The sequence below is a fragment of the Delphinus delphis genome, chromosome 19 (genome assembly GCF_949987515.2).
Source record: "Delphinus delphis chromosome 19, mDelDel1.2, whole genome shotgun sequence".
Lineage (NCBI taxonomy): Eukaryota > Metazoa > Chordata > Mammalia > Artiodactyla > Delphinidae > Delphinus > Delphinus delphis.
The window spans coordinates 12,345,330-12,370,869 of record NC_082701.1 but is presented as its reverse complement, the minus strand read 5'-3'; the positions used below and the strand labels follow the sequence as shown (position 1 = coordinate 12,370,869).

General features: G+C 58.1%; 1 protein-coding gene and 1 long non-coding RNA gene across 9 annotated transcripts in view; one reads left to right on the top strand and one right to left on the bottom strand.

Annotated features, from left to right (window-relative positions):
• Window positions 1–456: 456 nt before the first annotated feature.
• On the bottom strand, window positions 457–11,271 carry GCGR (glucagon receptor). Of its 8 annotated transcripts, none has more exons than XM_059997109.1 (14): window positions 11,239–11,271; window positions 5,477–5,646; window positions 5,279–5,381; window positions 4,421–4,528; window positions 4,218–4,339; window positions 4,026–4,132; window positions 3,796–3,952; window positions 3,549–3,708; window positions 3,417–3,477; window positions 3,069–3,138; window positions 2,656–2,744; window positions 2,381–2,519; window positions 2,261–2,302; window positions 457–1,899 (listed from the first exon to the last, which is right to left on the bottom strand). In XM_059997109.1, exons 2-14 carry the CDS (start codon window positions 5,534–5,536, stop codon window positions 1,678–1,680), a joined length of 1,440 nt encoding a protein of 479 aa, XP_059853092.1. In that variant the 5' UTR covers window positions 5,537–5,646; window positions 11,239–11,271; the 3' UTR covers window positions 457–1,677. The 8 variants fall into 8 exon arrangements, with proteins under 8 accessions (XP_059853092.1, XP_059853088.1, XP_059853085.1 ...); XM_059997105.1 differs by lacking the exon at window positions 11,239–11,271 and adding an exon at window positions 10,826–11,056; XM_059997102.1 differs by lacking the exon at window positions 11,239–11,271 and adding an exon at window positions 10,826–11,056 and having other exon boundaries at window positions 5,477–5,624.
• Window positions 9,923–25,540, top strand: part of LOC138413887 (uncharacterized) — a 33,595-nt gene continuing 17,977 nt past the window's right edge. The window contains exon 1 of the long non-coding RNA XR_011246263.1: window positions 9,923–10,195. This is a non-coding gene — a long non-coding RNA (uncharacterized lncRNA). The remainder of the gene's footprint in view (window positions 10,196–25,540) is intronic.

Here is a 25,540-nt window from a genome sequence, read left to right as displayed (position 1 = left end):
CAAAGGTGCAGCCAGCCACACTACCTCCCTGCCCTGCAGTCCCCACCGATCATAGTAACATCGCATCCCACCTGGGCCGCAGGAGAGCCCAATCTACCTTAACTCACCTCCTGCCCCTCCCTCCCTGCTATATCCGGTGGCACGAGGTGAGGGCCCCCTCAGGAGGGCCCCAGTGCCTGGCAGGTGAGTAATTCTATTTACCTTTCCTGAGAGGCCTCCTGTCCTTTCATTTGCTGCAATTAGCTCAGCTCTGCCTAAGCAGCTCCAGCCCACGTGGCTGGGCAGGGACTGTGGACACCCCCTCCCCCGGGTCCCGGCAGTCACCCCCCACCAGCTCCTAGGAGCAGGGCCGCCTGGCTGGCCCAAGAGTACAAGCCATTGTACTCTTGGCTTCTGTGGCCCCTTCCTCTTTTGACGGTGCCCCTGCTCCTACCCCCTTCCACGCATACCCCCCACCAGGCATCATGGCACCGGACACAAGGGGCGCTCTTGAGGGTGACTACAGTCCTCGCACTGCTCCTGCACTTGTCTCCACCCTCTGCATCAGATGCACCGCGCCCCGGGGGGCAGCTTGGACTCAGGGCGCACCACCTGGCTCTTCCTGCATGAGTGCCAGCCCTCATTGACTGCCAAGCAGGGTGCCCACCCACCAGGCAATGGGCAGCACCCTCGCACACAGCTGCCCTTCCGCATGCGCTTGGAGCAGCAAGGACTGCAGTGATTCTCTGTGAAGTGGCTATGTTGGGCTGTGCCGCAGTCTTTGGAAAACTGTGCTGCGCCTGCACTTGGACGGTCTCGATTTTGGGGGTCCATCTCTCCCTGCTTCAGTCGGCTACATGGGCTGCGGATTGCTGGGGTGGCTAGAGTTGGGATGAAGCAGAGGCCAGTAGAGGACATCCAGTTCTGGATTATCTAGTTCTGGATTATCCAGTGATGCCCTTGCTGGGCCTGAGTCCAGCCCCGGCTTCGGCTCTAGCAGGGAGCCAGGGATGTTCATGTGGGGTTGGTAGAAGGACTGTGATGTTGGTGGCTTCCCTCGGCCATTGACGCCCTTCATGCCCCTCTGCGGGCGAATGGTGACACTCCGGGGGTTGAGGGGCCAAGACTGAGTGGGGCCCATCCACTCTGGCCCGGGGTGGGGGTGAGCCACCCCCCACCCCACCCTGGCGCGAGGGCTGGGGACGGCACGTGCTGGTGGGGCACCACCAGCCACCACTCACACACACCCTCAGGGATTCCAGCTCCAATTCACCTGTATGATGGGGCAACAAGGAGAAGTCTAGAAGGAGCAAGCCAGCACGGGCCGTCCACGGCTGCTCCCTTCTCACGGGGAGGCCCTGGGCCCAGCTGGCCCCTCTCCTCCAGCCCAGCTGTCCACCCAGGGTGAGCACAGAGCTCTTTATTGTTGGAGGACACATGTTTTCTCTAACTCAGACACACTGACACACACGGGGACACACGGGCATGCATTCACAGAACAGCTTCCCTGCCACATCCCCTCCCCCACCCCTTGGCACAGAGCAGGTGCCCCTCAGACCACCACACTGGGGAACATGTGGACAGCAGGGTGCTGTCTGGCTCCCACGCTCTTGCCTCTGCTGGGCATCGGTTATGGATTGTCCAGTGATGCCCTCTCTGGGCACCTGAGTCCAGCCACAGCTGAAGTTCCAGGGGGCTTCAGAAGGGGTTCTCAGCCAATCCAGGGAGGCCGCCAGCCAAGTGGGTCTCCGTAGAGGGGTCCTGGCTAGTCCTGTTGCTGCCACTGCCCCTTGAGAGCAGCAGCTTCTCACTGGGGGGGCCACCAGTGGGCCTGGCCGTGTGGCTGCCGACATGGCACTCCTCCTGCAGTGCTTTGCCCTCACGCCAGCGATGCCAGCGCCGCAGCAACTCCGACTGCACCTGGGGTGGGCAGGTGGGTCGGGCCAGTCCCAGGGCCTGCCCGTGCCACCCTCTCAGGATCCCCAACCCCCTGGCCTTGAAGGGCTATTGGGCCCTGGGTGTGGAGCCAGGCAGGCTCTGTCACCACAGAACGCTGGGGTCTGGGAACACTTGGGGACCCCCTCACCCTCAGGTGCACTCCCTGAGGACAGGCTGAGGCTGACCCATCTCAGCAGGCCTGACACCCAGTGTCCTGGAAACTGAGCCCAGTAAGTGCAGGTGGACACGAAGGGCTCACACCTGAGGGGTGGGGCCAGGATGTCTACACTCCCCCTGACCCCAACCCCAGCGCTGGTTCCAGACCCACACCCCCCTCACCTACCTCCTTGTTGAGGAAACAGTAGAGAACAGCCACCAGCAGGCCCTGGAGAGATGGGGGAGGTCAGGGCTGCACCCAGGCTGGCCTGGGGGTTGGGCTGTTGGTTAAGGGGCGGGCAGGCACCTGGAAGGAGCTGAGGAAGAGGTCGAAGAAGAGCTTGGCGGAGCGCAGGGTGCCCTGGGCATGCTCGTCGGTCACAAAGGCAAACACCACCTCGTGGACCCCCAACAGGGGGATGAGGGTCAGCGTGGACTTGGCCAGCCTGCGGGGGCAGAGACTGAGCCACCAGCCCAGCACCCCCTGGGGCTCTGGTGCCCCCACCCCCACCTACACTCCCTCTGGCCCCCGGGATTCCGCAAGCCGCCTGGCGCCCTCCCACTCCCAACGCCCACACCCACCGGAATTTGTAGTCAGTATAGCGCATCTGGTGGGCTTGCAGCTTGGCCACCAGGAGGTGAAGGATGCGGATGAAGATGAAGAAGTTGATCTGTGTGTGTGGGGGACACAGCTCAGGGCAGCTCTTGGCCCCTACCTGTCCCTCCTGGAGGTGGGCCTGGCAGCCAGACAGACCCTGGCTCCTGGGGCCCTGGGGCTGTGGGCACCCAGTCAAGGATGGACAGCCTGGCCCAAGGCCCAGGGCGCCAGCCAGTGTCCTGGGTGAATGCCAGGCCTCCCTCCCTGTCCAGCCAGGCAGGATGCTGTCTGTCTCCTCAGGCTGCTGCAGGCCGATGAGGAAGGAAGGGGCTGGGGGGCCAAGGCCAGCAGCCTCCCGGCCCTCCCTGCGGTGCCAGCAGGTGCCTCATTTCCTCACCAGGATGGCCAGGAAGACGGGGAAGCGCAGGATCCACCAGAAGCCCATGTTGTCATTGCTGGTCCAGCACCTGCAGGGTGGGGCCTGCTCGTGTCCTGGCAGCCTCGTAGCCCCCCGCCCCCTGATTCCTTGGGATCTAATTAGTGCCTCAGGAAAAGAAGGGAGATAATTACCAATGATCTCCACCCCCGGGGAACCAGGTTTGCTTAGTGCCCCCCACTGCCTCTGGCCGGAGACCCCTGAGCCACTCCCACACTCTGAGCCACATGGCCATTCCCCACGGGGCCAGCCCAGCACCTCCCACAGGAGAGGCGAATCCCCCTGCTGGCCCGCCAGTCAGATACTCACTGGATGTTCTCAAACAGACACTTGACCACCACCCAGGGGGTGACGAACAGCATGGGGGCACCTGTGGGGAGAACAGCTGTGGTCCCGTGGCCCTGGCCAGCCCGCTGGCCCCCTGCGCACCGGCCCACTCACCCCAGCCGATGCCCAGGTAGAGGGGGAAGCAGCTCCTTTCAGGGATGGTGGCGAAGCTCAACAGGCTGTGCAAGTACACGCCCTCCACCAGCAGCCAGCAGTAGTTGGCCACGACGCCGTACTGCATGAACACCGCGGCCACCCGGCAGCCGGCCACTGCCTGGCCGCGGGGGCAGCATGAGTGCGGGCCTCCCAGCTGCCTGCCGCCCAGGGCCCGGAGGCCAAGAGGCCGGATCTGGGAGCTCACCCCGTCACTCAGCCAGACGCTCACGCTGAAGTCGTCCCCAATCCTCTGGCTGTAGCGGGTCTTGAGCAGCGTGTCGATGACCAGCACAGAGCTGGCCTTGAGCACGAAGGACGCGAACAGGTTCACGTGGATGTAGTTTCGGGTGCAGTGCAGCTTGCTGTGGGGACAGCGAGTCAGTCCCCGCCCACCCTGCCCGCTGGGGCCCCCCATGAGCAGGGCGGTGGGCATACCTGAGGCCCAGCAGGATGGCCAGGGCCAGGAGCAGGGCCCCCAGGGACAGGGAGTAGCCCACGGTGTACATCACCTGGAAGCTGCTGTACATCTTGGCCACCTCCTTCTGCAAATCGCAGTGGCCAGTCAGGGCTGGAGAGGGCCATCTTGCCCCTCCCCCCAAGCCCCCACTGCACCTGCCACAGGCTGACCTGGACCTCAAGCTCCTTGTCGTCCATCTGGCACTGGGAAGCATTTCGCCATGGCTGCCCCCGCGGCCCACGTACCCACTGCCCATCAGGCCCACACCTCTTGAAGACGAGGCGGTGCTGCACTGCGGGGGCAGGCTCTGGTCAGCTCCCCGCCCCTGGGCTGAGCCCCCTCTGCCAACCCCCCACATCCCTGCTGTGGTTACCTTTGTGGTGCCAGGGCAGGTACCAGGGGCAGGAGATGTTGGCTGTGGTGTTGGGAGGGGTGTCCGGCCAGCAGGAATATTTGTCAAAGGTTCTATTACAGACCAGCTCTGCAGAGGCGGGGACAGGGTTGCTCCTCAGCAGGGCCTGGCCTGCACAGTCCCCTGTTGTACGCTGTCTGTGCCCCAGGAGGCAGCCTCCCAGATCTCCCTGACCATCCTGCCTGCCCTGGACGCCTCTGTCCAGCCTGATCCTGAGCTCCAGCTCTGCCCGGCCACCTCCCCTCAGATACTCCGCATCTCCACCCAGGGTCTTCCCTCTTCCTAGTGCCCTTCTAGCAGCACTTCCACCTCTGGAGGCTGAACCCCAATTCTGTTGGCATCCTTCTGGGCCCAGCACCGGCCCCCTCCCTCCCCCAAACAATGGCTCGGCCTCCCAGGCAGCTCCTCCCGCCCCAGTGTCTCTCTTTGCACCTGAGTGATCTTCAGAACTTGCCCAGAACGCTGTACCTCAGTCTGCCTGAGCACTCCAGGTAATGGCCCATCTCCTTCCCCCTCACCAGCCCTGGTGCCCTCTACCTGCCCCTCTCGGTCCACCTCCCCCACACGCTGTCTGCCTCCTGGGCCACGAGGCTTTGCTCCATGGGAGGAAAGACGGTGTCCAGGCCGTGGGCCTGAGGGGTGCCCAGCAGCAGGGGAGGGTCACGAAACACCCCAGTTCTGGGGCAGTTCTACCATTTCTTAAATGTCCTGGTCTGTGGCCCTGGGCTAGTCACCAGCTTCTCTATGGCTCAATTTCCTCACCTGTAAATGGTGGGTGGGGGTTGGGGGGACTGCACTCGGGCCGAAGGCGGGGCTCACCAGTTGGGGGGGGCAGCAGGCTCAGGTTGTGGAGACATTGGTCGCCATAGAGCTTCCACTTCTCAAACAGGAAGTCCATCACCTGAGCGGAGGGGGCCTGCGGCTGGGGGTACAGATGGATGGACAGAGGGGACAGACTGGTGTCAGCATGAGGGGCAGGCAGGCTGGTGGGACAGGGGGACTGGCAGCAGCGCTCACCTGGCAGGCCAGCAGCAGAAGCAGGAGGAGGTGGGGGCAGCGTGGCAGGATGGGGGGCATGCCTCTGGGCAGCTGCCCCCCACATCTGGCTGGGGTTGCACAGCTGGGGCAAAGAGGTCCTCGTAGGTGCACTCTCCTCTGGGGGCTGCTGAGTATCAGAGCAGCAGGGTCTGTGCAGGGACACCCAGGAGTAAAGAGGCCCAGCTGGTCTCCGCTGTGATCAGCAGGGTGTCCTGCTCCCCTAAAACCATCCCTCTGAGTCTCCGAATCCTACTAATGAAGTGGGGGCTGGGAGGGAGGGGATGCCAGAAATGGTCACTCTGCCAGTGGCAGGTTGGGGGTCTGGCCCTGCACCTGGGGGTTCTGCCCAGGGTCCTGGGGGCTGCTCCATCTCACAGACCGTGGCTGTCTGTGTGGCGGCTCTGACAGTCCCAGAGCCCCTCTCCTACATGTTGGTTAAGCGGCCCCAGTCCTGCCTGGTACCAAAGATGTCAGAGGAGGGAGCAGCCTCCCTAGCTGCCCAACTCCTCCCTTCGGCTCTCGCTATTTTTCCCACCTATTCTTAGCTCCTGGGAAAGTCAGCATGGCAGGCTGGGGCAGGGTACCAGGACCATCCATCACTTGGTCCCCAGGGGCATGGTTATCAAGGTGACCCTGGGCCAGCTCCCAGACTTGGCAGGGGCCAGGAGTGCCAAGCATATGCTTAGGGTGGTCCCTGTCACATCCATGCCCCCTTGCCCAGGACTGGGGTGTCTAGGTGCTCCCTTGGGCCACGCCCAAGACTCCGGCCGGGCTTCCTGGGTCCCATGGGCCATAGCACGCAGGCAGCTGCAGCGCATTCCTTTGAGATTAGCGCTGCCAGCTGCCGGGGGCTCAGACACAGGACCCCTGCCCTCGTGGTGCCTGCAGGGGGGACCTGAGGTGCCTGGTCCTGTCCGGAGCCTGCACTGGGGGCATCAGCAGCCCCGTAAGTCATCGTGTCACTGCTTCCAGAGTCCGTCTTCTGGTCCACTGAATCCCACAAGGGCAGTAGGAAGGGGATTCCTTTGGGGCCTAGGGGTGGGGCCCCTAGGAACTACTCATGCAAGCCCCCTTAGGGCTGTGGATGGCATCCTGCCACAGAGTGAGCATGTGATGGACCGATGGATGGACAGATGGACGAAACTGGCTGGCTGGAAGGCAGTGCCTGGGAGAAGCCAGGGAGAAGGTGGGGAGGAGGGATGCAGGCTGTGACTGAAGGTGGAGGGTTGCTGGACAACCCTGGATCTCAGCCTCTTCCCATCAGAGTCCAGATGGGCCCTCATGGGGCCAACTCACGTGGGCTCCTCTGTGATTCACTCCTCACCCCTAACGGGACCCTGAGATGCCACCACATGGGGTGAGTACCTGGACCATAGCCTGCTGTGGGGCTCCTCACCCTGGCCCTTGGGCCACAGCGCAGGTCAGGCCTAGTGAGGCAGGGCCCAGTAGTGGCTGGTCCCCAGGCCCTGGTCCAGGTGGAGGAGCCAGAGCGGTGGGCCTTCTCAGGGGAGTAGCCCCCAGGCGGGTGGAGGACAAGGGGCAGTTCAGGTGTCCCCAGCCCAAGGGGCCTTATCTCCTGATTCTTATCAAACAGCCCGGTCTTCTGCCCTGCCCTTGCCCACGGAGGCCACGGAGCCAGGTGGGTGAGGCCCACTGTGACCAGCTGCTGGAGGAGGGGAGGTGGCTGGGAAGGTCAGGGAGACAAGGGCAGCCTGGATGGCTAGAGGCTCTGGGGGCAGGGCAAGGGGAGAGTGCCAAGGGATGGCTGGGGTGGAGTAGACAGTGGAGATGCAGGCAGGGAACATGGGGAGGAAGGATACTGCCCCCTGCCCAGGGGCCCTGCAGCCGGTGGTGAAGGGAGGATGAAGCTGCGGGGATAGTCCAGTGAGGAGCTCCAAGGCAAAATGTCAGCCCCTCAGAGTCCAGCTGGGGTGTGGTGGCCAGGCTGTGCCTCGACTTTCCCATCTGAAAAGTGGGAGTTCACCTTGCTGACCTCCTAGGGCTGTTAGAACCCAAGGTAGGCGGGGCCACACCCAAGCAGCCTGCCTTCCAGCTAGGGGTCAGTTAGTCTGGGAACCACAGAGAGAAGCTGAGCCCCGGGGTAGAGGGGAGAGAGGGATGGGCTGCCCTGGGGCCCCTCCTTCACTGCCCCTCTGATGGCAGCCAGAGCAGAGGAGTAGGGAGGCCTTTCCATGACCCCCACTCCCATCCCTGGTCTGGTACGTGGGGCTGGGAATCCTTGAAGATTCACCCCACGCAGTTCAGCACCTACAGATCACAAGCTGGTACCCCAGCTCAGAGCACCGGTGGCCCCACATCCCTAGGGATCAGGGCCTCAGCACCCCCCAACCAATACAAGAGCAGAGGATGATACCTCTCACTACGTCTCTGATAGAAACACAAGGGGCAGAAGTGGATGAGGCTCCCATGCCTGTCAGGGGAGTACGGGCGAGATATCTAGACACTTCTCTGAATGAGGACTGGGCAGAGTGTGGGGCTGTGGAACGACTTTCAGCTGTGCAAGGCTGAGGCTCTAAGGTCCCTGCCCTGAGCACCCAGGTGTGAGGCTGCCGCCACAGGAGCAGGGGACGTTGCAAGGCCCAGTTCTGGTCCCGGGACCAAGGGTAAATAATTCAACTTCTCAGAGCCTCGGTTTCCCTACTTGAAAAGTCCCTGCCTCCTCAACACCATGGAGGACAATGAGATGTGCCGCTCGACGGGGAGGACAGATTATCACGTGCAGGCCCCTCCCTTCCGTGGGGGACACTGCAACCCCAGAGGCAGCCTGCCAGCCCCAGGGATAAATATCTGGGGTGCGGAGGTGCCGCTCCAAGCCTCCCATTGGCCTTGGAGTCAGGGCTGCCGTCTTCCACCTTATTACCCTCCCCGGTGGGGGGAGGCGGGGGACTACCGGCCAGGGACCAAGCCTTCTCCCTTCATGGACCTGGAGGCTTCGCTCCCTCTCTGGCCCTGGACTGCACCTGCCCAGCACAGATAGCTCAGGATCAGAGACTCTGGTGGAGTGGGAAGGAGGGCCAGCTTTCCCCCGGCCCCAGCCCACCCCCTCCTCTCTTTCCCAGCCCCCGCTCTCCACCACGGGCGGGCTGGCCGGTGCTCTGTCTCCCCGCCTGGCAGAACGCACCACTCCTGGGTGCTCAAAGCTCAGCTGTTTCTCCAGTTTCCCCTGGGGATGCCCCAGGACTCCCAGACCTGCAGCTGGGGGAGGGGCCCCCAGGATGGGTGGATCTCCATGGAGGAGAGTGGGGCGCTGGTCACCCCAGCTCCTCCCAGGATCTGAATAGGTGTGGTTGAGGCCTGCCAGCCTCTGATGGGTATGGGGGTGGGGGGTGTTTGTGAAACCAGAGCAAGTAGAGGAAGGTCATGGCCCCAGGGCGGGATCAGGGGCCACAGGTTGTTGACAAAGCCTGATTCCTGCGTCCTCTTCCCACTCTGTGGGGGCAGGGCGGGCCTGGATGTGGGCCAGGGTGCTACTCCCCCACCAACCCTCATCCCCCAGCACAGAAGGGCCGAAAACAGCCTGGACAGGTCCTCGGAAGATGCGGGCGCCCAGACCTCAGGAGTCAGTCCGTTTCTGGTGGGGGCAGAAATCCTGCGGCCCAGAAGTGTGAGTGGGGGCCGCCGGAGAGGAAGGAGCAGGCAGGGCAGTGACCTGCCCTCCCTGCGGATCAAAGTGACAAGTGTAGGCTCCGCGCATGACGCCCCTCGGCCCCTCCGGGGAAACCCGGGTAACCAAGATACTGCTGGAGAGCTTTGGGAAGCAGGGGCCCGCTGGAGGGAAGCAGGGCTGCCCCCCGCGCCTCTGGGGGTGTCTCCGAGGTTCTGTGTCTGCGCGGGGCGGGGGGGGGCGGGGAAGCGGGGGTGCTGGAGGGAGGAGTCGGGAGCGGAGATGGGCAGCAGGACAGCGCGCCTGGCGCTCACAGACACCCCACCCTTTTCCCCGAGACGCGCTCCCCAGGGAGGAGAGGACGGGGGAAGCGCTGAGACCCCCAACTTTCTCGATAGTGCGGAACCAGGTTGACCGTCCGAGCTGGAAGGGCGCATCCTGGGGTTGGGAACGGGGTGTCCGACGGCGATGAGGACGGCGACACCCGGGGCCCGAGACCGCCCACCTAAGATAGGGGTCCACGCCGGCCAGTCCCGCGCTCCCGCCTTCGGCCCCCGGCCGGGAACGTGTTCTCGAGCCTGGCCCAGGTGCTCACCGCGCGCCGCTCCGGCCGCTTCGCGATTCCCGTAGTCCTCCGCGCGCACGGGTTAGGGGCCGGCCGCCGCTCGTCTCCACGGCGCTGCCAGGTCAGGGTCGGCGCCGGCTCCGCGCCCGCGCCCCGCGCCCCGCGCCAGCCTCTAGCAAACTTTCCGGCGGCTACGCTCCGCGGCGGCGGAGGGAGAGGAGGAGGGGGCGGGGGCGGGGCGGGAGCGGCCCGAGGGTCCCCGCCCGCGCCTCCGCCCTCCTGCCGCGCCTCGGGGAGCGACTGCGGGCCCGGGAGCCCCTGCCCGCAGACCCCTCCCCGCGCACCCGTGCCCGACTCCTGCCTTGCGGACTCCTACCCCACGGGGTCCTCCCCGCGGACCCCGCCCGGCAGAACTCCCAACCCAGAGCTCACTCGGCAGACCCCCGCCCCGGCGAACCGGGCCGGCAGACGGCAGCTCCCCGCGGGGACAGCAGCGGTGGATGGACAGGTGCGGTGTGTGGCGGGCGCGCGGCCGGGCGTGGGGGCTGTGACTCCACGCCCCTTCCTCTCGTCTCCTCCGCGTTCCCGGGCCCTCACAGCTTCTTTCCCGGGTACTGATTGTCGGAAGGACTGACTCCTCACTTAACCCCGCACCGTGGCTCTTAGGCGACCCTCCCACCGCGCCGGAGTGGAGTGGGGGGCCAAGGCGGGGAAGGGCGGCCCCTGGGGTGCCTCTTTAAGCCCGAGGGTACCGCGCCATCTCCCTTAAGCACCCTCCAGCACCGTTCATCCAACAGCACAACCCCTCCCTCCGGGAACCCCCCCCCCCCCGCCCCACACACCCCAGCAGTCAGCCCCCAGTGACCGCAGGGTCACCAAATCTCATGCACACTTTGGGGCCTCATCTTTCCTGGCCTTTCAGTATCTGGGGACATGGATGGTCATGCCCTCCTTCTGGAAAGTTCTCCCATGGCTCTGGCTTCCAGGCTGGCGTTCCCACCTCCTTCTCTCTGCATTCCGCTCCACTTTCCCTTGGACGGTTCCTAATGTTCCCACTGCCAGATGCCCAGGACCCCACCAGGACCCCTCTCCCCTGACCCGTTCCCATCTCCTGAATGTACTTCCTCTGCCCACCCACCTGCTGGACTCCTGGCAGGGATCTTGAGGTCTCCAGTGCATCACCAAATCCTGATTCTCCCTCTCGCATTTCTCTGGAATCTGTCTGGGCTACCTCTCCACTGTCAACCACTGTCTGGCCACCATCACCCTGGGATGCCCTGCCTGGCCCACTGGGTCAGCTCTTTTGTTAGATGCTGTCCTTTGTCTTTGGGGCCCTTCTCCCTACTGCTGTTTTGGGGGACATTGGAACCTGTGGTTCTCCCCTACCCATGGCTCCCCCCTCCCTCCAGCCCCCAGAGCAGAGCTGAAGTTGGTCCCAGCACCCTGTGACATACCCACAGGTAGCTGGTGCTTGGTAACCTGCCCTGCCACAGTCTGAAGGCTCAGGAGGAGGGGCATTTCTGGGGGTGCCCTCCAGACCCCCATTCTTACCAGCCCACCTGGAACCCTGTCCCCAGAGCAGCCTGTTTTGGTTCAGGCAGTCGCCAGAAGACAAAGGTCAGAAGCAAAGGTCAGAAAGTCTGGGCTGCTCGCATAGGGCCAAACGCGCTGGTGCTGGATGCAGGTGCTGGGGGAGGGGAGCCTTCCGAGATCCTCCTCCCCCCTTCCCTTGCACCCCTCTTCCAGCTCTCCTCCCACTTCTCTTGGGGCAGGGCACCCGTACGGGCAACAGAGATCTGCGTAGGTGCCCCCTACTCTCCCTATAGCTGTCATCTTGGGGTCTTGCTTGTGATCCGGGTGGGCTCCTGCCTGTGAGCAGGGTCACTGACACCACGCTGGGTGGCTGTGAGGCTCAGGGGAGAAGCTGCAGGTTCTTCCCAGAGGTGGGATAAATCCGAGGAGCTGGGAAGGTCATCCTGCTGTGTGACCTTCAGAGAGGCCCTTCCCTCTCTGGAACTTATTTTCCTGAGGAAATTCTGGTTGGGTGGAGGCCCAGCCGTCTGGGGGAGGGGCTGGGTGGCCCGAGTTGGGTTCTAGCAGGAAGAGATGTGAAAGAATAAATGTAGAGTTTATTCATAAATGTATGAAATGGGGGAGGCATACTTGAAATGTGTGGACACAGTGGGGAGCAGAAGCGGGAGGGAGAGGGAAGAGATGGAGGAGGGGGTGCCTTCCTGGGCTGGGCCACCTTTATTTACATAACTGAATTCATAAGACATAAATAGAGCAGAAACTGGGAATGAAGGGGGCTGGGCCTTCCCACGGAGCATTGGAGGTCTGGGAAGTGAGGAAGGGGTCTGTCCATCACTGGGTCCCTGAGGGTCCCGATGGGGGTGGCACCCTGGAGGTGTGCTGGCTCCTGTGTGCCAGGGCAGGCCGGGGTTGGGGGCTGCCCTCCACAGCCACAGGAGTGCTGTTCCGTGTGTCTGCGCTGTGGGCTCTGAAGAGTACACCAGCAGAGCTCAATTCAGGCATCTGGCTGAGTGTCATGAACTGGTACTGTGCACAAAGCCTGGCAGGGAGAACCAGACACCCCAGCATCGAGTTCTGGGCGGGAGATGTTGATAAGTGGCCAAGAAAGAGGTGGCCAGATTGGGTGGTGCTGGGCAGAAACCCAGGGCAGAGGGACCCCCCGGCGCATCAGGACCCAGAAAATGTGGAGCTGCAGGAAAGGATTCAGGGGGAAAAGAGATGGTGCCCCCAGACAGAGCTGCTGTTAATGTTGCAGGGTGGTTCCTTTCAGGTCTCTTTACTGTTGCTTTTTTTAAATTAATTAATTGTTTTTGGCTGCGTTGGGTCTTCATTGCTGCGTGCGGGCTTTCTCAAGTTGCGGTGAGCAGGGGCTACTCTTCGTTGCGGTGCACGGGCTTCTTATTGCAGTGGCTTCTCTTGTTGCGGAGCACAGGCTCTAGGTGCGAGGGCTTTAGTAGTTGTGGCACGCGGGCTCAGTAGTTGTGGCGCATGGGCTTATTTGCTCTGCGGCATGTGGGATCTTCCTGGACCAGGGCTCGAACCCGTGTCCCCTGCACTGGCAGGCAGATTCTTTTTTTTTTTTTTAATTTATTATTTATTCATTTATTTAGTTTTTGGCTGCATTGGGTCTTCGCTGCTGCACACAGGTTTTCTCTAGTTGCTGAGAGCTGGGGCTACTCTTTGTTGTGGTGCACGGGCTTCTCATTGCGGTGGCTTCTCTTGTTGCGGAGCACGGGCTCTAGGCGCGTGGGCTTCAGTAGTTGTGGCTCGCAGGCTCTAGAGAGCAGGCTCAGTAGTTGTGGCACACAGGCTTAGTTGCTCCGCAGCATGTGGGATCTTCCTGGACCAGGGCTTGAACCTGTGTATCCTGCGTTCACAGGCAGATTCTTAACCACTGCGCCACCAGGGAAGTCCCCTACTGTTGCTTTTGATAGAGTTTTGTGTCCAGCTTTCCCAGCATAGCTGGTAACATAAGCATTTCCCCATCTTAATAAGAGGTCTTCTCAACACCATGGTACCTGGGCACTTAGTATTCTATTGTGTGGATATGTCAGACTTTACTCAACCATTCACAGGCTATAGGAATCAGAAAAGGGAACAACCCAAAGCCCCAGCGAATGGGCACTAAGCTGCATCCTGGTGCCTCGCTCAGACATTCTTGAGAGACTGAGAACCAATGGAAAAGAGGACACTGGATGAAACAGAGCTAATGCAGAGACCAGCTAATAATGAAAGAGTCCTTGTGAAATTTAAAAACAGAATCTAAAAACTTAAAAATTTAATAGAAGGATTGAAAGAATGAGTTGAGGAAATCTCACAGAAGAAAGAACAAAAATCTGAGAGACAGAAACTAGGAAAGCGAAGATAAGAGATGGTGGAGGATCTGTGCAGAAAGCCTAGCACTTGAGGGACAGAGTTTCCAAAATGAGATCAGAGGAGGAGGAGACAACTGTGAACAAATAATACAGAGCTCTTCCCAGAACCTCTGTAGTGGAAAAGCGGCCAGCACAGTAAAAACAGCAAACCAGCTAACGGATTCAAAAACTCCACCACGTTGCATCATCATGAAGTTTCAAAGTCATCAGAATAAAGAGAAGATATTGAAAGTTTCTAGAGTGTGAACGTAAGTCTCCCGGAGAGGGCACTGCTCAGCGTGGCATAAGACCTGTCGCCAGCAGCCAAGCGAGCCACATTCCCAGGGACAGGACTTCTCACCTCACATCCTCTCTCCAGGCCCACCATCCTCCAGGTCGTGCTGCAGGTGCTAGGGCAGAACAGGACATTTCCAGACACCAGAGGACTCTTACTTCCCACACAGCTCTTCTTAAGAAGCTCGAGGTTGAGCCACCCAGCATGGAGCGGGTGCCATGCCAGTCAAGAAGATACTGGATTTTGAAGGCTTAGTACAAAAACAGAACGTAGGGCTTCCCTGGTGGCGCAGTGGTTGAGAGTCTGCCTGCCGATGCAGGGGACACGGTTTTGTGCCCCGGTCCGGGAAGATCCCACATGCCGCGGAGCGGCTGGGCCCGTGAGCCATGGCCGCTGAGCCTGCGCGTCCGGAGCCTGTGCTCCACAACGGGGGAGGCCACAGCAGTGAGAGGCCCGCGTACAGCAAAAAAAAAACAAACAAAAAAAAAAAAAACAGAACGTAAAGTATCATGAATTATGTGTGCTGGTCACATGTTGAAGGGATCCTCTTCCTGACAAATTGGTTTAAATAAAAGGTATTACTAAAGTTAATTTCACCTGTTCCTTTTCCTTTTTAAAAAAATTTTATTTATTTTGTTTATTTATTTTTGGCTGCATTGGGTCTTCATTGCCGTGCGTGGGCTTTCTCCAGTTGCGGTGAGCAGGGGCTACTCTTTGTTGCGGTGCGCGGGCTTCTCACTGCGGTGGCTTCTCTTGTTGTGGAGCACGGGCTCTAGGCATGTGGGCTTCAGTAGTTGTGGCACATGGACTCAGTAGTTGTGGCTCGCGGGCTCTAGAGCGCAGCCTCAGTAGTTGTGGAGCCTGGGCTTAGTTGCTCAACGGCATGTGGAATCTTCCCAGGCCAGGGCTCAAACTCGTGTCCCCTGCATTGGCAGGTGGATTCTTAACCACTGTGCCACCAGAGAAGTCCCCCCTTTCCTTTTTAAATGTGGATACAAAATATTTGAAATGACTCGTTGGTTCACAGTTGTGCTGCGTAATATTTCTGTTGGGCGGCGCCCTCTAAAAACGCCAAGAGACTGTATAAATAAGGAAATGTAATAACAGCCCCCACCCCCCTCCCCCGGGCTGCCCACCGACCCTTCCACCAACAAAATGTACCCAACTGCGGTGTGAATGCAGATCATTATGCCTCTGGATTGAAGGGGGGCGGAAGGGGTCAGAAGCAGGTGGGAGGGCCCGTCTCTGGTTGGGGTGCCAGGATGTCGGGATAATGCTGAACAGTGCAAATCAAGACCGATTCAAACATCGATTGAGCCCCTGCAATGTGACAGGCACTGTTCTGGGTGCTGGGAGACAGAGGGCAGCTGACATCTTAGCAGAAGGAGGCAGACGATACACGACCCAACAGATCGGTGTATTCCTACTGCAACGTGAGGTTCTGTTGAGGGCTGTGAAGAAAATACAGCAGGTGAGGAGATAGAGTGAAGAATGTGGCTACTGTAGATAGTTTCTTCTTAAAGTCCCGGCTGTTCCCAGACCTTGCCCAACCCTCCCCGCAGAACTCCCACTGCCCTGAATTGGGTGTTTCTCTCTCAGTTTTTCATACTTCTGTTAAACGAATGTAGGAATGATTCATGATATCCATGGCATGTTCTTTTTTTTTCTTTTTTTATTGAAGTATAGTTGATTTACAATTCCGTGGCATGTTCTTAAAGCACCGGGTCTGATATATCTGCTCTTCTGCTCAGCAATGTGCTTTCGGGCTGCGTTTATGCTGACCCAGGTGGCTCTGGTTTGTTTATTTGAAAAGAAATTTATTTTTGAAGTATAGTTGGTTTACAGCGTTGTGCTAGTTTCAGGTGTACAGCAAAGTGATTCAGTTATATCTATACCTGTATCCTTTTTCAGATTCCTTTCCATTGTAAGTTATTACAAGATACTGAATATAGCTCCCTGTGCTATGCAGTAGGTCCTCGTTGTTTATCTTTTTTATATATAGTATCTTTTCTATATGTAGTACTGTTGATCCCAAACTCCTAAATTTATCCCTTACCACCCTGATTCCTTGATTATTTAACTGCATGATATTCCAGCGTTCAGGGAAAACCCACCTGCTTTGTTCATGTTTCTGTTGGAGGACATTTGGCTTTCTTCCTCCCTGTCCCTCTTTGACCTTTTTTTTTTTTTTTTTTTTGCGGTACGCGGGCCTCTCACTGCTGTGGCCCCTCTCGTTGCGGAGCACAGGCTCCGCACGCGCATTCTCAGCGGCCATGGCTCACGGGCCCAGCCGCTCCGTGGCACGCGGGATCCTCCCGGACCGGGGCATCGGCAGGCGGACTCTCAACCACTGCGCCACCAGGGAAGCCTCTCCCTGTTCCTCTTTTCCTTTCTTGTTTTGACCATGACAATAGAGCTGCAAGGAACATTTCGGGACAAGCCTTTGGTGCATGCAGGGGGCAGGGTCTCTCCCGGGGAGGGGTGCTGTGAACTGCTGTGCTATCAGGGGGTGCACATCTTCACATCTTCAGCCTCACTAGATATTGACCAATTGTTTTTGGAAATGATGAGCCCATTCACGGTCCCAGCAGCAGGGTTTAAGAGTTCCCGTACATACACTCACTAACACCGTATTTTATTTTCAAATGCACATATGTATTAATTTCATAGCATGTGTTAAAAGTCAGGTTTATTGAGACATGATATACTCTTGAAAAATGTACAATTGAATGAGTTTCGACAAATATATAGTCATGTAACCACCACAGACAAGATACAGAACATTTTTGTTGCCCCCAAATTCCCTCAGGACCCCGTGTAGTCTGTCCTCCCCCCGCAGGCCCCTGGCCATCACCCACCTGATTTCTCTGCCTATAGATCTGCCTTTCCCAGAATACATACAAATGGATTATGTAGCCTTTTGTACCTGGCTTCTCACTTACTGCGAAGCTTCTGAGATCCATCCGTGATGCAGCTTGTAATAATGGTTCCTTCTGTTGATTGCTGAGTCCTGCTCCCCCGGATGGGTGGCCCGAGGTTTGGTGGTTCGTCCAGTTGGTGGACATTTGGGCTGTTCCCAGCTTTTGGCATAGTGAACTCTTCTGCTCTGAACAGTTGTGTGCAGATCTTTGTGTGGACACGTGTTTTCCTTTCTCCTGAGGAAACACCTCGGAGTGGGACTGTGGTTCCCAGGCCCTTGACTAACTTTATAAGAAACCGCCAAGCTCTTGTTCTGAGCAGCTGCACCGTCCTGCGTCCCCCCTCCCCGCCTCGACCCCTCGGCTCTCTCGGGATCTTCAGGATTTTTGGTTGTTGATTCTGATTTTTTAGCCATTCCACTACATATATAGTGGTATCTCATTGTGGTTTTGGTTTGCATTTCCCCAAAAACTAATGATGGTCAACATCTCTTCATGTGATTCTTTGCTGTCTGTATGTCTTCTTTTATGAATCACCTGTTCAAATCTATTGCTGATTAAAAACTGGCTTTTTAGGGCTTCCCTGGTGGCGCAGTGGTTGAGAGTCCGCCTGCCAATGCAGGGGACGCGGGTTCGTGCCCCGGTCCGGGAAGATCCCACATGCCGTGGAGCGGCTGGGCCCGTGAGCCATGGCCGCTGAGCCTGCGCGTCCGGAACCTGTGCTCCGCAACGGGAGAGGCCACAACAGTGAGAGGCCCGCGTACTGCAAAAAAAAAAAAAAAAAAAAAAATTGGCTTTTCAAAAAATTACTTATACATTCCAATACAAGACCTTCACCAGATACATGTTTTGTAAATATTTTCTCCCGTTCAATGGCTTGCTCTCCTACTTTCTTTTTTTTTTAATTTTATAAATTTTTTACTTATTTATATTTGGCTACGTTGGGTCTTTGCTGCTGTGCATGGGCTTTCTCTAGTTGCGGCGAGCGGGAGCTACTCATTGCAGTGCGCGGGCTTCTCATTGCGGTGGCTTCTCTTCTTGTGGAGCATGGGCTCTAGGCACACGGGCTCAGTAGTTGTGGCACGTGGGCTCAGTAGTTGTGGCTTGCGAGCTCTAGAGTGCAGGCTCAGTAGTTGTGGTGCACGGGCTTAGTTGCTCCGTGGCATGTGGGATCTTCCTGGACCAGGGCTCGAACCCGTGTCCCCTGCATTGGCAGGCAGATTCTTAACCACTGCACCACCAGGGAAGTCACTCTCCTACTTTCTTTTTTTTTTTTTTTTTTTTTCTGCACGCGGGCCCCCCACTGCTGTGGCCTCTCCCGCCACGGAGCACAGGCTGCGGACGCGCAGGCTCAGCGGCCATGGCTCACGGGCCCAGCCGCTCCGCGGCATGTGGGATCTTCCCGGACCGGGGCATGAACCTGCGTCCCCTGCACCGGCAGGCGGACTCCCAACCACTGCGCCACCAGGGAAACCCAGATGTCTTTTCTTTTTTATGAGATTATCTTTTGATTTGTCTTTCTTAGTCTATTGCTGTGCTGAATTATACTGATTTTCAAATGTTTACCAACCTTGCATTCCTGGGATACATTTCACTTGGTCAAAAATATTATCCTTTTTATATATTTCTGGGTTAGATTTGCTAACATTTTATTAAGGATTTTTGCATCTGTGTTCATTAAGGATTTTAGTGTGTAATTTTATTTTCTTGTAATAAAGTTGTCTGGCTTTGGTATCAGGATGATACTGGCCTCATAAAATGAGCTGGAAAGTACTCCTTCCTCTTCTGTTTTCTGGAAGTCTGTATAAAATTGGCATTATTACTTCCTTAGATGTTGGTGGAATTCACTGGTGAAGCATCTGGGCCTGGAGCTGTCTTTTTGTAGGAAGGCTTTTAACTACACATTCAATTTTTAAAATAGACATAATGCTATTTCCCTAGATATTGGCCCATTGCTATTTGAAATTATTATGCCGATTTTTAGTACCACTAGCAGGATTTAAGGGTTTCTGCTGTGGGAATTCCCTGGTGGTCTAGTGGTTAGGACTCTACCCTTTCGGGATCTCAGTTCCCTGACCAGGGATTGAACCCAAGCTACAGCCGTGAAAACCCGGTATCCTAACTACTAGGCCACCAGGGAACTCTCAGTATTTTCTTAAAGTAAAGCAAAAGGGTGCTGGGTCACAGCTGGTGGAATTGTGTCTGGGATGGGGTGGACCCTTCCTGCTGGGGCAGCTCAGAGCCGAGGTCCCTCTTCCCAGGTGTTCATTGTCATTCCTTCCTGACCAGCCGGCTCCTCCTCCCCTGATCTTGATTTTTTTTTTTTTTTTTAACATCTTTATTGGGGTATAATTGCTTTACAATGGTGTGTTAGTTTCTGCTTTATAACAAAGTGAATCAGTTATACATATACATATGTTCCCATATCTCTTCCGTCTTGCGTCTCCCTCCCTCCCACCCTCCCTATCCCACCCCTCCAGGCGGTCACAAAGAAACTCCTGCAGGTGGCCTTCACTGGCCCTGCTGCTCTCAGGCCTCAGCAGCCTTCCTGGGCTCCACTGCCACGGTCCTGGCTGGTCACTACTGAGCCCCACTCCAAGCGCATCCGCTCGCACAACCACGAGCCCCACCCCGTCCGGCTAAGACTGCCCCTCACGCGGGCCTCCTCTGCCTCTTGGACGCCATGGCCACTCTCCTGCTGACAGGGACCCCCCACCCCGCCACCAAACTCCCCTCCAGCCTCCATCTGTGTCTTCAAGATAAACTGAGGCTCTGGTGGCCACTGTGCACATGGGCCGTGCCCAGACCCCACTCCCAGAGGGCAGGTGGCGTGCTCAAAGGTGTTGGGGAGCCGGGGACAGGGAGAGGCCAGGCCCCCCATGACCAGCCACAGCCATCCCCAAGTCTAGACAGCCTCTGGGGCACCCAGGACCTGTCCCCACTCACTGCCCATCTCCTGGGAGCGTCAGCTCACCCGCCAGTGTTTACCCGGCTCCTCCGCAGATCAGGCTCGGGGCCAGCCCCACCTATACGCCCTCTGAATTCTCCCAACCAGTGGGTGGTGAGGGGGCATCTGGCCTCTTTCAGAAAAGGTAAACGGAAGAACTCAAGCCTGCCGAGGACCCTTAGCCGAGGGTGGGGGTGGTGGAAGCCCAGAGCCCACGTCTTGACCAAATGGGACACTGGGCCTGGAAACCAGTCTCTGTGCAGGGCTGGGGTCCCCACTTCCATTTTATAGATGGGGAGCCCGAGGCTCTGGAGGTGAAGTGGCCGGTCCAGGGCCTTCAGCCCCCTGCAGCCTGTCCTGGGGAGGGGCCCTGGTCCCGGCTTGCACAAAGCAGGGCTGGACTGAGGGGTGCAGCATCCTCCCCCCACGGCCGTCGTTCTCTCCCCGAGTGACCCCCACCCTCTGAGTCCTGGCCTCTTGTCTCGCCAGCTGCCTCTCGCCCTGAGCCACCATCAAGGTTGTTAGGCTGAGCAACATCACATTAGGTGGCATCCAGCGCGGCTCAATCAAATCAAGCCACGTAGAGGGACGGCAGCAGCAGGAAGGGGCCCTAGGGCCACCAGCCTAGATGGGGCCAGGCTTGGGTCAGCGACAAGCAGCGGGCTTGGGGGCTGGGCAGCATTGCCCGGGAGGCCAGGGGACAGGTGGACAGGTGGTGCTTGGGCACAGAGGGGCAGCATGGCAGGCGGCCCCTGACCCAGGAGCTCAGGGTGATGGGGGCAGACAAGCCCAGGCCCCCATCTGGGATATCAGGGCAGGATGCGGAGCACAGGTGAGGTGGGAGCAGAAGAGGCACGGCCCCCAGGGCTCCTGAAGAATGAGCCAGGCCAGATGGGACCAGGGAGCGGGGGTGTGTGACAAGGAGGCTGGGAAGGACAGGGAGGGGTCCCTCAAGGCTGGGGGCCAGAATGTAGGCAGTTAAGCCTGGAATTTTGCTTGAGTCGGACTTGCCCAGAAGCACAAGCACATATGGGTTGTTCTCACTTCTTCCCACCATATCGTGTCCTTACAACCTTCGATGGCTCCCCTGTGCCCCCAGGACTGAGTCTTCTCCCAGTGATGCACAGACGGCCCACAGGCTGGCCTGGCTGGCTTTTGTCAACTGGCTTGCCCTGTTCTTTTTTTTTTTTTTTTTCCCCTGTTCTTGTGTCACCCACTCCTCCAGCCGGCCCCAGAGCTCACTTGTGCCTGCCCATCTGTGCCACAGACTTCCTGCAGAAAAATCTGATGGCTTCTCTGAGTGATGGATTCAAACCCTGAGAAGTGGGAATTGGTGGAACCCTGGGGCAAGGAAGCTGGGGTTTACCCACAATTCCCATCCCTCAGGGGCCGCTGGTGATAGGGTTGTGACGGCTGCTCTCCTGGAGTGGACTGGCCTAGGCAAGCTTTGTCTCTGGCGTTGGAGAGATACGGGGGCAACAGAAATTTTAAGGATCAGACATTGACCAGCCTGAGGCCTTGAAGAAAGTTCAGGTCATCCAGTAGCAATTCAGGGCTGCAGTGAGATCCAGGGGCCCCTGTTACCAGCTGAATCGCATCCCCCCTAAAATGTGTATGTTGAAGTCCTAAACCCTAGCACCTTGGGATGAGACTGTATTTAGAGATAGGGCTTTTACAGAAGTAATTAAGGTAAAATGAGGCCATTAGAGTGTGCACTAATCCAACCTGACTGGTGTCCTTATAAGAAGAGGAGATTAGGACACAGACACACACAGAGAGACGACCATGTAAGGACACAGGGAGAAGGCGACACACCCAGGAGAGTCCTCAGGAGGAGCCAGCCTGCTGACGCCTTGATCTCAGGCATCCAGCGTCGGGACTGTGAGTTGATAAGACGCTGTAGTTTAAGCCACCCAGGCTGTGTACCCGCCGTGGCAGCCCCAAGACATTCACACAGCCACCATGCAGCACAGAGAGTCACAGCCCCTAAAGCTGGAGGGCAGGTTTGCTGGAAGTTGGGCCAAAGACTTGATCCTGGGGGGTGGGGAAAAGGAAAGGATGGTTGTGCTTCGCCATCTCCTGGGCCAATGTCAAGATCCATAGTAGAGGGTGGACCCCATGACCCAGATGGGGTATCAGGGTGGAAGCCCCCAGCCCCGGAACTCAGATCCCCCCGAAACTGCTGGCAGCAGAAGTGGCCACAAACCTGGTTGGAGGAGACCAGCCTCCTGCTGCCCGGGCTGTGCAGACCTCACCTGAGGCAGATGTCCTTTCCAAGATCTGCCCGCCTCCCCTCCAGGCCCCTGACAAGTCATGACGGGTGACTCTCTTGTGACCTGACTGTGGGCGGCGGTGGCTTATTCTCCAGGTAGCTGTGGCCAAGCAGGCTTGCACCCGCAGGACCCCGGAGAAGGGAAGGTGGATATTCAGGATCTGGAGTGGGGAGTGGAACTGGGCTGGGGAGGGGGGAGTTATTGATGTGGGACGTTTTCCAAATCCTGGCAAGGATGCCTGAAATCTGTCCTCACATGCTGCTGGAATGGCTCCTGGGAGTTTGGGGATGACAGAGGCTGGGGAAACGAGGGCTGGGCGGTGTATTTGCAAGAGAACCTGCAGCTGATGGAGAAAGCCCTGGGAGGGAGCTTCCAGGCCCCCATGGCTGTCACATCCTTAGGTCCTTGCTGGTTGCTGGCTGGACACAGCGGCTCCTTCCTTGGGGCCTGAGCAAGATGGCAGCCACAGTCTTTAATCTCCAATCTCACAAGGGACGTCCCGTCACTTTGTCACCTTCTATTTGTCAGAGGCAAGTCACTGAGTCCAGTCTGCACTCAGGGGAGAGGACTTCATGAGGGCATGGATGCCGGGGGAGGGTCCTGGGGCAACTTAGAGGAGCCCCCTCAGGGAGTGGGGGTGGGCAGCCGGTGACGGCATTGCTTCACTTTTATCCCCTAAAAAGGTCAAGGGTGGGTGACCCCTCCCTGACACTCCAGACCAAGCCTGGACTCAGGAGAGAGGAGACCACTCAGATCTCTCCAGCGCTGCACATGAGGGTCTGAGCTGACCCTGAATCCAAGACACCAAGGTACTATGAGGCCTCTGTGTTAGGTGGGGGATTCCAGAGTCTTAAAGACTTAAGACACAGGCACCTCAAAAAGTTAGACGTGGAATCACCATGTGATCCAGCAAGTCCACTCCTGGGTATATTCCCAGAAGAACTGAATACAGGGGCTCGGACAGATATTTGTACGTTCACGTTCATAGCATCACTATTCACAACAGCCAAAAGGTGGAAACAACCCAAGTGTCCATGGATGGATGAATGGATAAACAAAATGTGGTCCATCCAGGTAAAGAAATATTATTCAGTCTTACAAAGGAAGGCAATTCTGATACCTGCTGCAACACGGATGAACCTTGAGGACATGATGTTCAGTGAAATCAGCCAGTGACTAAAGAACGATCCTGTAGAATCCACTAGTATGAGGGACCCAGCGTAGTCGGATTCACAAAGACAGAAAGCAGAATGGAGGTTGCCAGGGGCTGGGGAGGGGGTTGATGGGGAGTTAGTGTTTAATGGGGACAGAGTTTCACTTGAGGAAGATGAAAAGCGTCATCTGGAGATGGTGGCGGCGGCTGCACAACCATATGAATAGGCTCAATACCACTGAACTGTACACCTGAAGTGGTGAATTTTATTATATATAATTTATTACATTTACTATATATCTATATTATGTGTTAGATTTTATTGTATTTTACCGCAATAAAAAATTTTGAAGTCTTAAGATGCAGGGGGTGGTGCCCATCATACCCACTGTTTAATTCCTGGCACGACCGCTGCCAGCACCCGCGGAATCACGGATGAACGTGAGCTCCACCAAGCGGGAGCCTGAGCACAGCGGCCGAGCAGGCTTGCTCCTTCCTCAGCCTCCGCTGCGTCTTGCAGACACCACCTGGGGAGCGTGCTCCCCTGTGTGTCCTCATCAGAGGGGAAGCGGCACGTTCCCCTGAAGCGGGCTCACCGCTGCCCCAGGGCCCTGTCTCTGCTCCTGCCGCTGCCGACTCTAATACTTGGAAACAGGGAAGATGTTTCTGGTTGTGAGTTGCTGGAAACTCAACTAACTGGCTGGAAGGATAAATGGATGGGAAGACAAAATGCTTTAGGGTCCAACCTGACCCTGACCCTGACCGGGGCCTGGTGGACCCCCTGGAGGGGACGGCCTGCAGAGCCCACAGTGACCAGGCCTCCAGGGGTGACGGGTTCTGGGGCTGAGCCTGGACATCAGGACCTGTTGTGGGAAGTGGCCCCCCCCAGGGTGCAGGGTGTTCCTAGAGAACTAATCACTGCTGCTAGGCGTGACCCCTGCAGTGGCCCTGGGTGGCAGTGTAAGCAATGATGGCTGGTCCTCCAATTCCCCTCACTGGGGGTTCTCAGTGTTGGGTGCTGGGAGAGAGGGAGCCCCACAGGGGTCCTGGGCTTCCTGGTCACCCTCATAGGGTCTGGAAAATAAAGCTGGGCCCAGTTGGCTTGTGTGAGGAAGGACCTGGTTGCCCACAGGGCAGGAGAGGTGGGTTGGAGGCTGAAGGGCAGGGTGCAAAGACCTGAGGGGGGGCCACCCTGGACACTTGACCAGGCCCCTCTCAGCACCCTTCCACTGCACCCTGCGTCCAGTGCCCCCAGGGCCTGCGGTAATGGCTTCCCTCTGCAGCACCCTCTCCTTCCAGCCTTCCGATGTCCCACCTGAGCCCCACCATCACACCCCCAAAATTATTCACCAAAGGAAGCCAGAGCCTTCTTTCTACACTCTGCCCCACAACCAGCTGGGGTCCTGCCCCTGCTGCAGAATCCCCACTGTCCCCAGCAGGAATGAGAACAGACAGATACTCCTGGTGGGACACACTGGCCACAGGGTCTGGCCTCGCCCCCTTCCATCTTCCCCAGACAGCTCTCAGAGCATACTGAATGGCTCTGTGCTCTCCCCGCAGTCACCCAGCTGGCCCTTCCAGGCCCGATCACAGCATGCTGTGAGCCCTCCTGGGTTGCCCCTGCACCCTGCCTGCCTGCCACGCCCCCATCGTGGGTCTGGCTCTGGTGTCTGCATCCTCTCTCCCATCAGCCCAGTAGCCTGCACTGGGTGCTGGCGATGCTGGTGGACTGTCTGGCCCTGGACCTGGGTCACACCCCTCTCCCCAAGGCTGGCTGAGTTCCGGGAAGGCCACGGGTATGTATGGAGGAAATGTTGCCCCAAAGCCTGAGTTCTCCTACCACCTGAGCCCGGCCGCCCTCTCTGTGAAGCCCCTGGGTTCCACCCTGTGCAGGTGGCTTAGATGGGATCTGGACCCTGGCATTTTGGAGTTTTGTACTTTCCAGACCGTTCTTGTTCCTGGAAGACATTCCAGCCAACTTTTCCTTTGGTTGCCCCCCTTCACCCTGGAATGCAGCCTGGCATAGGGAAGCCCCCGCCTGGTGGCTGCCAGGCAGCATCCCTGTCACTGGGCCACACACTTTTCCGTCACCACCTCGCCCAGCCCAGCCTGCCCGCACCTCTGGCTCCCAGCCTTCCTGACTGTCAGTGTCACCAGGCTGCCAACCAGCGGCCACTTGGGGAATGTCCAGCTTTCCCTTTGGCAACAGGCCTACTTGGTGAACCCACCCAGGCCCAGCTGCTTCTCCCACCTCTTTCCTCTCTCACTCGCTCACTCATTTGTTCACTCCTTCATTCATTTAGCAAACCACAGGGAGTTCAGCTGAGCCAGGCCCAGGTGGGCTTCATGGCTGGAGGGACGCAGCCAGGGAAAACACTCA

Excerpts from the sequence above, each read along its gene's own strand:
- GCGR (XM_059997102.1), bottom strand. The coding sequence starts at position 10,866 with ATGCACTGGAGACCTCAAGATCCCTGCCAGGAGTCCAGCAG. Across the intron at positions 4,133-4,217 it reads ACAAGGAGCTTGAGGTCCAG|AAGGAGGTGGCCAAGATGTA; the intron begins GTCAGCCTGTGG and ends TGCGATTTGCAG. Across the intron at positions 3,478-3,548 it reads CTACCTGGGCATCGGCTGGG|GTGCCCCCATGCTGTTCGTC; the intron begins GTGAGTGGGCCG and ends TTCTCCCCACAG.